This window comes from Thamnophis elegans, chromosome 2, assembly GCF_009769535.1.
Source record: "Thamnophis elegans isolate rThaEle1 chromosome 2, rThaEle1.pri, whole genome shotgun sequence".
Lineage (NCBI taxonomy): Eukaryota > Metazoa > Chordata > Lepidosauria > Squamata > Colubridae > Thamnophis > Thamnophis elegans.
In genome coordinates, this window is record NC_045542.1 from 172,272,411 (window position 1) to 172,289,239 (window position 16,829).

Sequence of the window (16,829 nt, forward strand, 5' to 3'; positions counted from 1 at the left end):
AGGCGGTCTCTCAGGTACCCAGGTCCAATGCCATGCAGGGCTTTATCAAGTAATAACTAGCACCTTGAAGCGAGTCCAGAGACCGATGGGCAGCCAGTGCACCTCGCGGAGGATAGGTGTAATGTGGGTGTACCTAGGTGCACCCACAATCGCTCATGCAGCTGCATTCTGGACTAGCTGAAGTCTTCGAACACTTTTCAAGGGCAGACCCATGTAGAGCGCATTACAGTAATCCAGTCTTGAGGGTAACGAGTCCTCTTGGATATGCGGCTTAGTTTAACAGAACACCTGACGGTCGGGACCAGGGGGGCCTTTTACCAGGTTCGTCTGGTACATCAGTTGCGCCCCTTCCTGGATCGGGATACTCTGTGCACAGTCACTCATGCCCTCGTCCTTTCTCGCCTGGACTACTGTAACACTCATTACATGGGGCTGCCCTTGAAGAGCACTCGGAGGCTTCAACTGGTCCAGAATGCAGCTGCGCGGGTTATCATGGGGGCACCTAGGTGCTCCCATGTTGCACCCCTTTTAGGCGGCCTGCACTGATTGCCAGTTGTCCTTCCAGGTGCGATTCAAGGTACTAATTATGACCTTTAAAGCACTCCATGGCTTAGGCCCAGGATACCTGCGAGACCACCTACTGACACTGGTACCCTCCCACCGTCCAGTGTGATTCCACAGAGTTGGCCTCCTCAGGTGCCATCAGCCGGACAGTGTCGGCTAGCGACCCCCAGGGGGAGAGCCTTCTCTGTGGGAGCACCTTCCCTCTGGAATGAGCTGTCCTTGGAGCTTCGTATAATCCCCAACCGCCGGTCCTTCCAATGCGCCCTAAAAAGTTGGCTTTTCCAGCAAGCCAGCCTGGCCTGAACAAAACAAAATAAATTATTGATTATTGTTAATTGTAATTGATTTTTTTTTTAAAATGTTATTGTTAATTTAATTGGGTTTGTTTTTTGGATATTCTATCTAATTTTTTAAACGTTTATAATAAGTGGGTTTTTTTTATGTTGTACGCCGCCCTGAGTCCTTGGAGAAGGGCAGCATATAAATCCAATAACCAAACCAAACCAAACCAAAGTCATTATAAAAATTATTACAAAGAAATTGATTTCGTTCTATCAACTTATGGGATGTTGAATCATCTTATGGGAAATGAGATTATGTTTTCGAGAAAAGGTCTTTCCACATTCCATGCATTTAAATAGCTTCTCTCCTGTATGAACATTTTTGTGGCTTCTAAGGCCACTGCCACGAGTAAATGTCTTGCCACACTCCATGTATTTAAATGGCTTCTCTCCTGTATGGACATTTTTGTGGCTTCTAAGGCCACTGCCACGAGTAAATGTCTTGCCACACTCCATGTATTTATATGGCTTCTCACCTGTGTGGATCATCTTATGGGAAATAAAAGTACCTCTATGAGCAAAGGTCTTTCCACACTCCATGCATTTATTATTTCTCTCCTGTGTGGAGCTCTTTGTGGATAGTAGTCTACTGTTCAGAGCAAAAGTCTTTCCACACTCCATACATTTATACGGCTTCTCCCCTGTGTGGATCCTCTTATGGGAAGTAAGTGTACTACTGTGACTAAACGTCTTTCCACACTCCATACATTTATATGGCCTCTCTCCTGTGTGGCTTCTTTATGGGTTATAAGTTGATCTCTTTGAGCAAAGGTCTTTCCACATTCTGTGCATTCAAATGGTTTCTCTCCTGTGTGGATCTTTTTGTGTCTTCTAAGATTACATTCATGATTAAAGGTCTTTCCACACTCCATGCATTTATACGGCTTCTCTCCTGTGTGGATCATCTTATGGGAAGTAAAATGATTTTTTTTGAGCAAAGGCCTTTCCACATTCCATGCATTTAAATGGTTTCTCTCCTCTGTGGACATTTTTGTGCCTTCCAAGCCCACTACTATAAGCAAACGTCTTTCCACATTCCATGCATTTAAATGGTTTCTCTCCTGTATGGACATTTTTGTGGCTTCTAAGGTTACTGACCTGAGTAAATGCCTTTCCACACTCCATGCATTTATATGGTTTCTCCCCTGTGTGGATCCTTTTATGGATAGTAAGTTGCTTGCTTTTTCTGAAACATTTTCCACATTCTAAACATTTATAAGGCTTCTCTTTTCTGTCAATAGCTTTTTGAGATCTAAGGCACTTATTTCCAAGAGAAAGAATGAATTCCCCATTGTAATTTTGTCCATTGTGTCTTCTTATAGCATCGTTTTGGGTTAAATAGTGTTCATTTACTTTAGCTTTGATTAGCTTCACATTTTTTCCAGTATATTTTTTCCTTATTTTCTCTTCTTGGGCACAAAAGTGTTGCATTGGAGCATCAGTGGAAGATGAGCTTTCCTGATTGAAATCATTTGACTGGTTTCTATCATGGCTTTTTAATTCCATTCGAATTCCAAACTTCTCCGTTGTATTGATCACTTGGAACAATTCACAGGAATCTGGATTCTCCTGCCCATTATTACCTGAGAATGAGAAATGAAAATGATAACGAGGTTAGAGAAAATGATCAAACTGTAAAAAGGTAAGTGAATTACCTTCAGAATTTCTCTGAAATTCCATTAGGTTATGTTTGCACGCCTACAGTGGTGTGATATAGACATGATGATTTCTATATTCATGAGTCATGAAAGCTTTGAAAATATCTAGGAAACATCTCTTTCTTTACAATTATCTCTACATATGCAAATCTCACTCAGTCAGTTTTGAGTTAAGCAAAAGTATAGAACAGAATTGGGAGGGACCTTGGAGATCTTCTAGTCCAATCCTCTGCGAAGGCAGGAAACCTTACATCAGTTCAGACAAATGGTTATCCAATATCTTTTTAAAAACTTTCAGTGTTGGAGCATTCACAGCTTCTGAACATTTTAATTTCACAAAAGCTGGTTGGAGGAGCTAATGGCTGTGAGGGGAGTCTGAGAGGGAGTACAGAGGACAAAGATAGTTTGAAACTGCCTCCATTGCATTTTAATTACACAGAAGCTGGGAGGAGATGCTGGCTGTGAGGGGGGAGTCTGAGCGAGAGTACAGTGGACAAAGGTAGCGGCTGCTCGTATAAACCAAAAATAGCAATAATACATTCAAGGTTAGTGCGCTTGAGATTGTGATTTTATTTTATTTCAAAATGACCGGCTTAGTTTCAGTGCAATACTTGTTTGGCAGCTGTGTTTCACAGTACTTGTTAGGTAAGCTCCCGTTAGGAGAACGAGTGCGTGCAGAGAAGCGTAGTGAGAGTAGTATAGAGGACGCATAAACCAGCATACGGAGACACTGAATTGTAAAACAGATAATATTTTTACTTCTGTGGAAATAGAGGTATGCAGAGTCCAATTCATACACGGTTAAGACGGTCAGACATCAATTTTCGCAGTTAAGGGGTGATACAACAAACACAGTCCAGTATCATATAATCAGTTCAGCACCCCAAAGTCGCTAATAGTAGCAAAACTCACAGTAATTCACGCTGAGCAATACATGACACGTCTACAACCACTATCCAACGCTTGGCATCTAACAAACAAAGAGCTAACAGTCATTTTGGCTCCATCTTATGGCCGCTTGAGGAAACAGCAACCAATCACATTTACAGCAGTACTTAAAGTACACCACTACCATCATGGTTTATATATTGCCAACCCACCTGTTACCCAACTGTACTATTCCTAATAGTACTCTTTTCAAATTTGGATACTGTCCTCCTTGTAAACAAATCACTAGTCTACTTGGACAGATTACCCATCTAGAATCTCCCATCTGTGGTCTCCAAGTAATAATTAGGTACCCAATTCAGTCATCCCACCCTATTGAGCTGCTGTGCTATCATCCCCCTCTACCACAAAGATCCTGCAGGAAGGGCAGTATGGACAACCATGGGATCTGGTTTGGGTGAGAGCTGTGAACCGTAAACACAAAGCTTTTGCTGTGTCCCAGCATAACAAATATGAACAACAGACAATGATGCACCACCGATTCTCAAGTTCAAGGCTTTAGAAGGCCAGGGTCCCCAGGGGGCAAAAAACATTTTCACAACTATGAACCGACTAACAATTCCATACAAAGAGTAGAGAAAAAACCTTTGTGGCTGTACACAAAACACAAGTCTCCAACTCCACCAGGAACGACTTAGATGTGGAATCGTCAAGGATAGTTCCAATTAAAACCCCAACAACAAGCAAAGACCCATTCTGTCCATTCCACGAATCTTCCCACTCTTTGAATAAGTGTAGAGTATTGTCGGAGTATAAGACCACACTTTTTCCCTCACAAAAGAGGCTGAAAATCTGGGTGCGATTTATACACTAAATACAGCACTTTTTGCCTCCAGAAACCCCCGCCCTTCAAATGGCCCAGCATAGCTTTTAGGAGGTTTTCAGAGAGTTCCTGGGGGCTAGGGAGGCAGAAATGAGCAAAAAACAGTCAGGGTTTTTTGCTCAATTCTGGACCCCCAGCCCTCAGGAACATTCCTAAAGGCTATCCATGCCTTTAAAAAAACAGGGGGGGGCTGTTTTTGCAAAAAAATGACAGTTTTTTGCTCGGTTTTGGCAAAAAAAAAACGGAGCACTCTACAAGCCTCCTAAGGGCTATTCATGCCCTTTTTGGGAAGATCTACAGAATGCAAAAACTTTTTTTAAAAAAGTTTCCTCTTCAAAACCTTGGTGCAATCTTATACTCCCAAAAAAATAGGTAGCCCGAGCCTGTAAAATGAAAGTGAGGAAAGCTAAGGTGTCACAACAAAACAAGGCTTGTACAAAAGAAAAAATAACAACAAAGCTTCCTCCAACTGTTGAAAACAAGAAAAAGTCAGGAAACAATTGGTCCATTGCTGGGAGGAAAGTGGGAAGAACATGACAAGCAAAAGGGAGAAAGCAGAATTATTTAACTCATTTTTTGAATTTGTCTTTACACAAAGGGGAAAAAAACTATATCTAAAGATCCTGGAGCACCAGGGAACTGCAGAGGACTGGAAAAATGCTGATGTGGTTCCCATCTTCAAAAAAGAAAAAAAAAACATAGATCCAGGAAACTTCAGACCTATCAGCTAACCTCAATACCAGGAAGATTCTGGAAAATATATCCAGCAACGATTAGTGAACACTAGAAATAAACAAAGTAATAGCCAAAAGCCAACAAGGGATCTTGTCAAAACAGATCATGCAGACTAATCTTATGGCATTCTTTGACAAATTAGTGGACCAGAGGAATGCCGTCGATATACTTTATTTGGACTTCAGTAAGGCATTTGATAAAGTATACCCACAACCTATTACTAGATAAAGTAGAAAAATGTGGTTACACAGCATCACCACCAGATGGATTTGTAACTGGCTGCCTAAACCGCACTTAACACATAGTCCTCAATGGAACTGCATCTTCATGGAGGGAAGTATGCAGTGGAGTTACCCCAGGCACTGTTTTAGGCCCAGGAACTCTTCAACATCTTCATCAATGATTTGGATGAGGGGATAGATGGGGAACTCATCAAATTTGCAGATGATACCAACTGGCAGGAATAGCCAACACTCCAGAGGATAGGCTCAAGATACAGAAGGATCTTGACAACCTGGAACATTGAGCACTATCTAACAAATGAAATTCAATGGTGAAAAATTTAGGCAAGAAAAACGAAATGCACAGGTTCAGTATAGGTGGTACCTTGCTCAACAGTAGTAACTGTGAGGGGGATCTGGAATCCTAGTGGACACCATTTAAATATGAGGCAGCAGTGTGCAGCAGCTGCCAAAAAAGCCAACACAGTTCTAGGCTACATAAACAGAGGGGATAGAATCAAGATCGATGTGAAGGGGTTAATACCACTTTATAAGTCCTTGGGAAGGCCACAACTTGGAATACGGCATCCAGTTTTGGTCGCCACAATGAATGAGAGAGAGAGAAAGAGGGAGAGGGAGGAGAGAGGGAGAGGGAGATTTTGGATTTCTCCTCACCAAAACTTTAAGACTGAAAGAGTTAGAGTTGAAATATAAAGAGATTGTCAATCGCCATTCTGTTAGATTGAGAGGCAGTTATGGACTATCTTGATGATAGCCTTCTTAGAAAGAATATGCTACTGTATGGTTGAGAAAAGATCCAGCTTCATTCCATGGAAACCCAACAAAGTTCATAGGGAGTGTTTCTTCTATGATGGGCTTCTTGGGTCAACTGTGAATGTCAGTTATCAAAATGTAGGTAGAAAATTAAGCAGGCAATAGGCAATTACAAAAGGGAAGCCAACTTTCTGAATTCTGTTTCTTTGCACTTACTGACTTATAAATAGATTAATGTTCTGAAAACCTGACCTAAATTACTATATATATTTTAATAGCTGTAAAGCTATGCTGAAAAGTTGTTCTCAAGGTATTGTGATAAATTCAATAAAAAGACCGGGAATTCTTGATGACTTAAGGAGAAATGAGAGTATTGGATAGTAAATGGACAAATAAAATTACCAAATCAAAGAGAATATTTGCACCTCAGGGTTGAAATGAAGATGTTCTCTCTTACTCTTTCCTCTTCCTCTCTTCTCTCTCTGTCTCTCCTCATCCTCTTTCTCTTTGTCTCTCTTCTCTTTCTCTCTCCTTTTCCATTCTTCCGTCACCTTCCTCTCTCCTCCCTTCTCTCTCCTCGTCGTTTCTTTCTGTCCCGCTCATCCTCTTTCTCTGTGTCTCTCGTTCTCTCTCCTTTTCCATTCTTCCGTCACTTTCTCTCTCTTTCTCCCTTCTCTCTCTCCTCTTTGGTCTCTTTCTGTCTCTCACCCTCTCTCCTTCTTTCCCACTCTTCTGTCACTTTCTCTCTCCTTCTCTGGCTCTTCTGGCTCTCTCTCTCCCTCTTTTTTCTTCCTCTCTTCCTCTCTCCCACTCTTTTATCACTTTCTCTCTACCGCCCAACCTGTCCCCATACTTATCTTCGACTGATCAGTGTTTGCAATAATTTACCTTCTTTTCTAAATAGGCGCAGTTCCCTACCGGATCCCTCGCTCACTCAAACACACACACACTCACACACACACAAAACCATTTTTCCTCCATTCCAATTCGGATCCTATAAATCAATTGTTCTGTGAAACATCTGTGAAAAAAATTCAGGTGCTCAGGCATGAAAATGTGCTGCTCAAACACTATACTTTTCTGCACACACTGAAAAAAAAATTAGAGGGAACATTGCTTAGAACTGAGGAAAAAGTTCCTGACAAAACAATTAATCGTGAACAACTTGCTTCCAGAAATTGTGAATGCTCAAACACTAGAAAAGTTTTAGAAGAGGTTGGATAACTATTAGTCTGAAGTGGTATAGTTTCCTGCCTAGGCAGGGGGTGGACTAGAAGCCTCCAAGGTCCCTTCCAACTCTGTTATTCTATTCTATTCAAGTTGTCCCCTGATTAATTGTTCTGTCAGGAAATGTCTCCTTAGTTCTAGGTTGCTTCCCTCCTTGATTAATTTCCATCCATTGCTTCTTGTCCTACCCTCAGGTGTCAACTCGCAAAGCACTTCCATGCTTGTTAGAGTTGCCATGGACAGAAGGGGGGGGAGCAAATTCCACACATACCTTTGGCTATTATCAAAAGCAGGCTTGTGAGGCGTGGAATTTACAGCCTGCCCAGAGCATCTCAGTGGATAATGTGATTTATGACACAGGACTGAGGGGAGGGGGAAACGGGGGCAAAGTTCAGCTGTAATTTATGTGACGTCAGATCTGTCTCTGTTTGGGTAATTGCCGAAACGTTGCTCCTAATAAATGACTGGATTTCTTTTGAAATTTGGCTCGAGGCTCATAAAATTAATTAATCCTTTGGAAACCTGACAGAGAGTCAGATCTCCTTTTAAAATCTATCAAGATTACTGGTTTTTCTGAATCCCAGTCTCTCCAATCATTTCCTGATATCTAGGGTGCTGGGAGAGAAACTCAGGCAACCATTTTCCCCTGGATCTCGTGCAGGCCTTGGTTAGCAGAGGCCTAAAACACTGCAGTGAGATCAATAGTGCTAGATTTCCCACTCCTGATCTTGAGTGTCTCTCACTATTTTAGGCCACTTTTTTCTGCAAATGCACCGAAGTAGGCAAAGGAACCGATGGCTCGCCACATCCTTGCAAGGTACCACATTTTTCGGAACATAAGACACACCCAGAGAAGGAAAACAAAGGAAAAAAATAGTTTTTTGCCTCCATGCATTCTGTTTTTGCCAACCTGGCATCGAGAAGCACTCTGTATGCCAAAAACGGTCTCATTTTTGGCCTCCCAAACCCTCTGCACGTTTTCAGCCTCCCCAAGGTCAGGAGGGCAAAAATGGGAGCCACAGAGCCCTCCGGAGGTGAAAAGCAGGCTCGTTGTTGGCCTGCAGAGTGCTTCTGAACGCCAGGGAGACCAAAAACCAGGGGCGTATTTGCTTATAAGACACGCAGACATTTCCACACACTTTTGGGGGGAGGGAGCAAAAGTGCATCTTATAGTCTGAAAAATATGGTAAGACCCGGCAGGATGGGATGGAGGCATAGATAGGGCAAATGTTGCAGCACCTCTGCTGTCATTCGTAAGTCTGAACGACGGTGGTGCAACATTTGTAATTTCAGGACTGAGTTTTAAGTGCTTGGGGGAGGGCTGGTGTAACTTGGAAAGGTTACTTAGTAAACTGTCGTAACTCGGGGATTACCTGTACCCTAGGATGCTCTGAATCACATTGCATGAGGCCTTCGCTCTTGAATTGGATTTGGAAAATGCTCTTCCATGGGCTGAATGTGAAAGTTCTGTTCTCACACAATATTGGAGGTTTCAGAGGACAAATGACAACACACTCCTCACACATGACCTCCAGAGGACACATAAAAACACACCTTGTTCTTTCAGCCTCCACAGATGTTCAAATAGAAATGGAAAAAATAGAGATAAGAAATGGCAGAGAAAGCATGTAAGCAAAGAGACATCGACTCTTTCCTTCCTTGCAGCAGAACAAGGCCAGATCCTTTCCTTCTCCCTCCCAGGAGACGATATCTGGTCAGTGATATTTAAAATAAATAACTAATTATGTATAATCTTTCTTCTTGAACTCTCTGATTGGGAACTAAAAAACTCTTACCCAGAGAGACCAGGTTCCTATGGTTTTCAAGCATGACTTCTGAATGCAGCGCTTTCAGGTCAGGATCCAGCTGAGACCATTCCTCCTCAGAGAATACACAGCCACCTCCTCGAAGGACACCAGACTCTCCTGAACACGAAAAAAAAAGAACAGAACAGGAGGATTTGCAAGGTCTCTTCATCTTTATCAATGGTTTAGACAAGGGGATAGAAGGGGAACTCTTCAAATTGCAGACAAGACCAAATTGACAGGAATAGCAACACTCCAGAAGATAAGCTCCAGATATAGAAGGGTTGTCAGATTGGGCCCCATCTAATGAAAGGAAATCAACAATGGGAAATGTAAAGCTCTATATTTAGGAAAGAAAAACCAAATGCACAGGTATAGAATAGGTAATACCTGGCTCAACACTACTAAGTGCAACAGGGATCTTGGAGTCCTAGTGGATAAGCACTTAAACATGAGCCAGCAGTAGGCTACTTTTGCCAAACACCTATCCTCCGCGAGCTGCACTGGCTCCCTATTGGTCTCTGAGCACGATTCAAGGTGCTGGTCATTACCTTTAAAGCCCTACATGGCCTAGGACCCAGATATCTGCAAGATCGTCTTCTGCCACATACCTTCCAACGGCCGATAAGATCGCACAGGGTGGGCCTTCTCCAGGTCCCATCAGCCAGACAATGTCGGCTGGCGGCTCCCCGGGGAAGGGCCTTCTCTGTAGCCGCTCCGACCTATAGAATGAACTACCCCCAGAGATCCAGACCCTACCCACTCTCATGGCGTTCCGAAAGGCTATTAAAACCTGGCTATTCCGGCAGGCCTGAGGCTGTTGACCTCACGACTGTGGCCCAGCCCCGATTAGACTGGGTGCATGATGTGGTTTTTTCTTTTAATCTGTTTCCTCCGTTTTTAATTCTTCGCTTTTCTTAAAATTTATTTTTTGTAAGCCACCCGGAGTCTTCGGGATTGGGCAGCCTATAAATTTATTAAATCCAAATCCAAATCCAAACAGAACCCCAACAGAATCAAAGGCTGCATTAAGAGGGATAGAATCAAGACGACTCTTTCTAGAGTCTCCACATCTTTTCTACATCGTGGGGACAAAAAACTTGAAGCCGTATTCCAAGTGTGGCCTTACCAAGGCATTACAAAGTGGTATTAACACTTCACATGATCTTGATTGTAAACTTAACGAAGTCGGAGGAATACCTAGCAGAAGAAGATAACAGAGGAAGCTATGCTGACTGACAGCAAGTTGAACCTGCTATTCTGCTCTCCATGTTGTGGAAGAAGACAAAAGTAATCCAGGCCAAACAAGAGGGGGGAGGGAATAGAAGGAGAGAGCACTTTGCACATCCACTTCACTTCCTGAAGGGAGAATACAAATCTAATAACTTCCCTTTCTTACTTGATTTAGAGGTTCAATTGTTGTTTGATATCCATCATAAAAACCAGAAAGCTTCATTCTTTGTTTCTCTGTAAGAATAAACAATTTCAAATGCATAATTAACAAAATAGGAGGAGGTATTCTATAAAAGAGAAGAGAGAGCGAAAGGAAGACAGATGGGAAATCGGAAGATCTTCCATTACCTCCTGAGGCGTCCTGACTTTGATCTTCCCAAGGGATCCTCCTGAAAAATAGCTCCTGAGGGGGATTTGATGGGTTCTTCTTTCCCTCAGGATCTTTGATCTCCACAGTGCAGCCCTTCCAATAGGAGAGGAAGGAAGAAAGAAGCAGAATTAATGTACATCACACGAAATAAAGTGGATTCTTATATTCAGAATACAACCTCAAAGCCCCCAATACCCACCTGGGAGGTTGAGTGAGGAAACAATGGAACAACGTCCTACAAGAATAGGTGAATTGCCACGTATGATGAAGGCCAAAGAGGGGTGAAGTATTCAAACACTTCCTCTATTCCCTTCTGAGTTCCCTAAAGTCTCTCACCTGCAACTGGACCTCCTCCTTCTGCTCCTCCGCCTGGCTCAGGAGGAAGCCTTCCGCCAGGGCCACCGCCTGGGAGCTGCTCTCTGCTCCACACTCCCTCACCCAGCCCTCCATCTCTGGGGGCAACAGGAACAGGAGATGCTCCAGAACCACCAGGTCCAGCATCTGGGCTTTGGAGTGTTTTTCTGGTCTCAGCCATCGCCTGCAAATGTCATGGAGTCGGCTGCAAAGTCCTCGGGGACCTTCAGCCTCCCGGTATTGGACGAACTTCCAGGGCTGAACTTCGGAAGGGAGGATGGTTTTCTCCTCCAGGATCTTCTGCCCAGTCCTTGTCCAGAGCTCCCCTCCCTTCCCAGGCTGAACAGCTGGAGGGCTTTTCCTGCTTCCCCTCTTGGCAAAAGGTTGTGTCTCCATCCTTTCTCTGTCCTGCAGAGCAACTCCAGATGGGTCCAAAGACTCTGGTGGGTCTCCGGATGCCTTTTCCTTCACGGGACCATTTCTGGGACGGATCCCTCCAAGTTATTCTGCTCTTTTTTTCCTCCCAAGAGAAAAGTTTGCCTTTCAAAAACCACAAATGGCTTCCAGTTTCTGTATCTGAGATGGAAAGAAAAAATAAAGGCCAAGAATTAGAAAGTGGAATTCAGCCACTGAACAACCTTCACCCAACCTGCCCGGAGCCCCCAGTGGGTCATCCCAGCGCAGGGCCGGGAAGGAGTCAGCTGGAGAGGCCGCCCCGCTTCTCTCCCCCTCCGGAGACAGGATGGGACCCTCGGGGAGCCTGGTGCGAATCCTGACTCCTCCCCGCCCGGCTTCTCTCCTCTCCTGCTGGGCCCCCGCAAGACGGACCCTCCCCCCACTCGGGCTTTTTCCCCGGATCCCCGCAGCCTTCCTGGGATCCCCGCTTCTTTCTGCAGGGAGAGGGCGGCTGGGGAACATGGGACCTAGGAAGAGCCCCCCGCTCACCCGATGCACGTCTGGCTGTGCCCCCGCAAGACTCTCCCGCAGCCTCTGCGCCTCCTACGGAGCCCCAGGGGTTAAGGAGAGCGAGTGGGTGGCTCCTAGAAAGGCAAGGCTCAGTGATGTCACTTCCTTCGCCGCCTCCTATGGAAAGCCAGCCGTGACGTTCGCCCTCCAGTGGGCAAATGGGGAAGCGCCTGGAGTTCCCTTCCCTTGGCAGAGGGCGCCCCCTGGAGGATTTGGGGCAAAGTGCCAGGGTCTTAGAAAGCGAGGGAAAGAGGAGCACGTCTGAGTGGAAGGGAATGGGCGGGGATGATGGGCTTGGGAGTAGGAGGAAAAGCACTCTCAATGCCTCCCTGTCAGAGAAAGGCTTCGACGTCTCCAAAAGCTCTCCAGAAGCGGCACTTCTCCATCTTCCTCCCCTTCTTGTTGGTGGAGATGGAAAAACGGCTGGGTTGTCAAGACGAGGACCGGGAGGCTTAGAATACAGTAGCAGAGTTGGAAGGGACCTTGGAGGTCTTCTAGTCCAACCCCTGCCTAGGCAGGAAACCCTATACCCTTTCAGACAAATGGCTATCCACATCTTCTTAAAGACTTCAGTGTTGGGGCATTCACACAATCTGTTCCACTGATTCATTGTTCTAACTGTCAGGAAATTTCTCCTCAGTTCTAAGTTGCTTCTCTCTTTGATTAGTTTCCACCCATTGCTTCTTGTCCTACCCACAGGTGCTTTAGAGAATAGCATGACTCCCTCTTTTTTGTGGCAGCCCCTGAGATATTGGAACACTACTATCATATCACACCTAATCCTTCTTTTGATTACCCAAGAGATACCCAGTTCTTGCAACCATTCTACATATGTTTTAGCCTCCGGTCCCCTAATCCTCTTTGTTGCTTTTTTCTGCACTCTTTCTAGAGTCTCCGCGTCTTTTTTACATCGTGGTGACCAAAACTGAATGCATTATTCCAAGTGTGGCATTATAAAGTGGTATTAACACTTCCCGTGATCTTGATTCAATCCCTCTGTTTATGTAGCCTAGAACTGTGTTGGCTTTTTTGGCAGCTGCTGCACACTGCTGGCTCATATTTAAAAGGTTGTCCACTAGGACTTCAAGATCCCTCTCACATTTACTACTATTGAACAAGGTATCACTTATACTGTACCTGTGCATTTGTCCCAGGAGCAGCGCCCTCGTCCGGGGTCACCCGGCAGCGGGGTGGGGGCGAGAGGGACCGGGAAGCTTCTGGGTCTGGCTGCTCCTTCTGCCCCACATGCTCAGCCTCGGCGAGGGAGACCAGGCATGGGAGGGGCACCACAGAAAAAGGCAGGGAGGGTGAGCCGGCGCCTCATAGCAGAGGCATCAGGGGAGCCCAGCAGAGCCCAGGGATGCTGCTGCCTCACAAGCGCCCCCAAAGAGAGGGGAGAAAGATGCGGATGCTCCCAGCCCCAGAGGAGGAATCCGTGGCTCTGGATTGAGGGGTAGGGGGCGTTTTCCTCGGAATTGGGAGTGCCCTGAAGGAGTGGGAGGACCAATGGGAATCCTCCTTTCTGCAGCGTCATCAGTTTCTGGGCAGAGTCTCCTTTGACTTCGCCCACTCCAGGATAGAGTTCGGCACAGAGAGAGAATTGAATTGAATTGAATTGAATTTATTTCATTTATATGCCGCCCTTTTCCCCGAAGGGGACTCAGGGCGGCTCACAATCCAAGTCAAGGGAAGGGGTACAAATAAGAAATAAAAAAGACGAACAGAACAATACACAATTTAAAAAGCACACAACAACCATACCATTCGAGGGGGGGGGGGCGGGCAAAAGCTCTTTAGCCCCAGGCCTGTCGGAACAGAAGCGGAGAAAGTGGAAGAAAAAGGGAAAGGATGAGTGGGGGATAAAGGGCAAAAGGGAAAAAAGAGGAGGGGAAAACCTTTCATTGAGCACAAATCAAATAAGAAGTAAAATTGCAGCCTCGGCTTTTATTTCTACTGTACATTCGTAGTAAATACTAACCACACCCGTCACACCTGCCTTTGGGTTCCACCTTCACCCAGTTTCTTCCTCGTGGTTTGAGCATCCCTGAATAGGCACCTGATGTCCCTTTTTGACTGACCCCATATTTGGTTTCTACATTTCCTGTTTTGTGTCCTAGTTCCCCTTCTCTCTTTCCATTTGGTTGATTCCCCTGAAATTTGAGTCTGGAATTAGCTTCTAAAACTTCCTCTCCCTTCGCTTTCACTTTCAAGCCCTTCGGATTAGGTGAGCCGGTTGCTTCTCAAAGCCGACTTTCTCGGTTAATGTCAGGGGCAGCTCATCCACTGCCAAAAATGGTCCAAAAATCCAAATTTCCCTTGAGAAAACCATTTCCAAAGACAGGCTTCACTTCCATGGTGCTGCCTTCCCTCCTTGCATGATTTCCTTTATTGAGAGTGGGAGAGAAAACAACTTATGCCCCCATCTCTTTGGCCTCCATGCCCATCTGACCCTAATTGGGGGGTTAATCAAGATGGCAGTCCTCCCTCCTTCCCCCCCTCCCTTCAGATGTTTCAGAATAACTAAAAAGGTGGAGCTAGGATTGTGGTGGCAGCAAAGGAGGGAGCCTGTTGTGTTTTGTCACAACTTATGTGAAATGTCAAAATGGGAGAAACAGGAAGATAAAGCCACAAATTTGGTGTGCTCCATATCCTTCTCCCTGATGTCCTAAATAGCCCCTGCTTCCCTTCCCTTTTTCAAATGTGGAAATATCCAAAGGCCTTTGGCAGGGCCATGTCAAGATCCTTGCTGAGGGGAGATTTGGGGGTTTTCAGAGGGAGATCGCCGTAAACCAGAATATGCCTGCAGGCAGAAAGCCTCCTTCCCTGCATTTCGTGGATGTGGGGAAAGATCCAACTCCTGTATGGCAGATTCTGCCTGGGACGAGGGTTGCAGGGAGGGTGTCAACTTGTAAAGCATTACCATGACTATTATCAAGTTGACATTGGAGAGAGGATTCCATGTATAGCTTCAGCCAGAGTCGGATCTCATATTTCTACAACCTCGTTGGTGGATGATTTATGACACAGACTGAGGGAGGGGAGAGTTAGGGGTAGAGTGCAAAGACCATTACCAGATATCAGTTTCGGCTCCGCAAAACATGCCAAAATGTTGATCCCAATAAATGACTGGATTTCTTTTGAACTTTGTCTCGAGGCTCGTAAATTAATTAGGTCATCTTTTGAAAACTTCAGAGGGATCCAGATGGAGGGAGATCTTGGGGAAAGGGAAAGTGGGGCAATTAGGGATGAGGCTGATTCTAGGATTGCAGCAGAACTTTGGAGAGGGTCCCCCTTAATCTCCCCCTTCACCAAATGCTCAGAACTGGCACAATTCTTAGAGGGATTAATGAAGGGGAGGTCTGAGTGAGCCCCACCCCTAAGAAGGTACTTAAAAGGTTCACTCCAGCTCAGACTACTTTGCTAACAATGTTTCTAACTGTTGAGGGATTGTTTTTAATAACAGTTAATTCTATGATGCTGAAGAATATTCTAATTGTAATTGGTAATTTAAAGCAGAGATCTAATCTGGCTGCCACCCAGACAAAGAACATCATTTCAGTTGTGGGTTTGTTTGTTTTTTCATAATAAGCCCATTTGCATCTTGGAACATTAAAGATCTTTGTGGAATAGCTAAAAAGAAGGCAGTGGCTTTATAAAGTGAAAATCGGGACTATTTGCTTGAACAAGGAATGCAATTAAGGATGAGAAAACATATTTTAGTAAGAACATGGATAGAGTAGATTTAAATCAGTGGAAATTGAAAAGTTTCAATTTGGCATTTTATTGAAAAAACGTTCAACTCATATAGATTACTTTTAGTAGGTAAACAAATAGACTATCAGATGACATGAATCAATTTTATGGCCCAACCTAAAATGAACCTAAAATGTATTGATAAAATTTTGGAGGTCCAATTTGATGAGATGGGAGTTGCTGGAGAGAGATTTTAATTCACTTCTGCATCCAATAGTGAATCGGAAAAAGATTTTTCTTTTCTTTTTAAAGACACCCCCCCCTCCCCCAAAGACATAACATTCTCTTTCTGGCCATCCAGGAATTGACAGAGCCGCGGTGCCTGAAGTCCTAAGCCCGTTACAAGTTCATGGCAGCTGACACCCCTAACTGCACTTTTGGCTCAAGCAGGAGATCCTATACCATTTCAGGATCTATTGATATTCCTGTAAGATCTATTTCAGACAAGCGACTATCCAGTCTATTCTTAAAAACATCCAGTGATGAAGCAACCTCACTGTCGGAAGGAAAGCTGCTCCACTAATTGATTATCTTCACTGTAAGGAATATTCTCGTTAATTTGAGATTGCTTCTCTTCTATTTTTACGTGTGTCGCTTCTTGTCCTGCCCTCTGGTGCTCTGGAAAATAAATTGACCCCCCTCCTCTTTGTGGCAGCCTCTCAAGTACTGGAATACTGCTATCATGTCACTCCTAATCCTTCTTTTCTGTAGACTAGCCAAACACAAAACCTGCAACTATTCTTCATATGTTTTAGTCTTCAAGCCTTTAATCATCTTAGCTGTTCGTTTGCATTTTCTCCAAAGTCTAAACATTTTTTGGTAATGTGATGACCAACACTGGATGCAGTATTCCAAGTGTGGTCTTACTAAGGCTTAATAAACCAGTATTAATACTTCATGTGATTTTGAGTCTATGCCTCTGTTTACACAATCAAGGATTGTATTAGCCATTTTGGCTGCTGCTGCACATACGTGACTTATGTTTAAATGATCATCCATTCAGACTCCTGAGGTCCATCTCACAATTACTGTTTTTGAGCCAGGTTTCATGTAATCT

General features: G+C 44.5%; 2 protein-coding genes across 2 annotated transcripts; both read right to left on the reverse strand.

Annotated features, from left to right (window-relative positions):
• Positions 1-1,024: 1,024 nt before the first annotated feature.
• LOC116503442 (gastrula zinc finger protein XlCGF7.1-like) lies at positions 1,025-1,429 on the reverse strand. Its single transcript, XM_032209853.1, has one exon. It carries the CDS (start codon positions 1,392-1,394, stop codon positions 1,119-1,121), a length of 276 nt encoding a protein of 91 aa, XP_032065744.1. The 5' UTR covers positions 1,395-1,429; the 3' UTR covers positions 1,025-1,118.
• Positions 1,430-1,452: 23 nt separating this feature from the next.
• On the reverse strand, positions 1,453-11,822 carry LOC116502595 (zinc finger protein 253-like). Its single transcript, XM_032208471.1, is given in 8 exon segments — positions 1,453-1,463; positions 1,496-1,639; positions 1,642-1,834; positions 1,836-2,488; positions 9,088-9,216; positions 10,496-10,563; positions 10,678-10,792; positions 11,036-11,822. Coding segments are annotated over 5 exon segments (1,035 nt in total). The 5' UTR covers positions 9,122-9,216; positions 10,496-10,563; positions 10,678-10,792; positions 11,036-11,822.
• Positions 11,823-16,829: the final 5,007 nt, after the last annotated feature.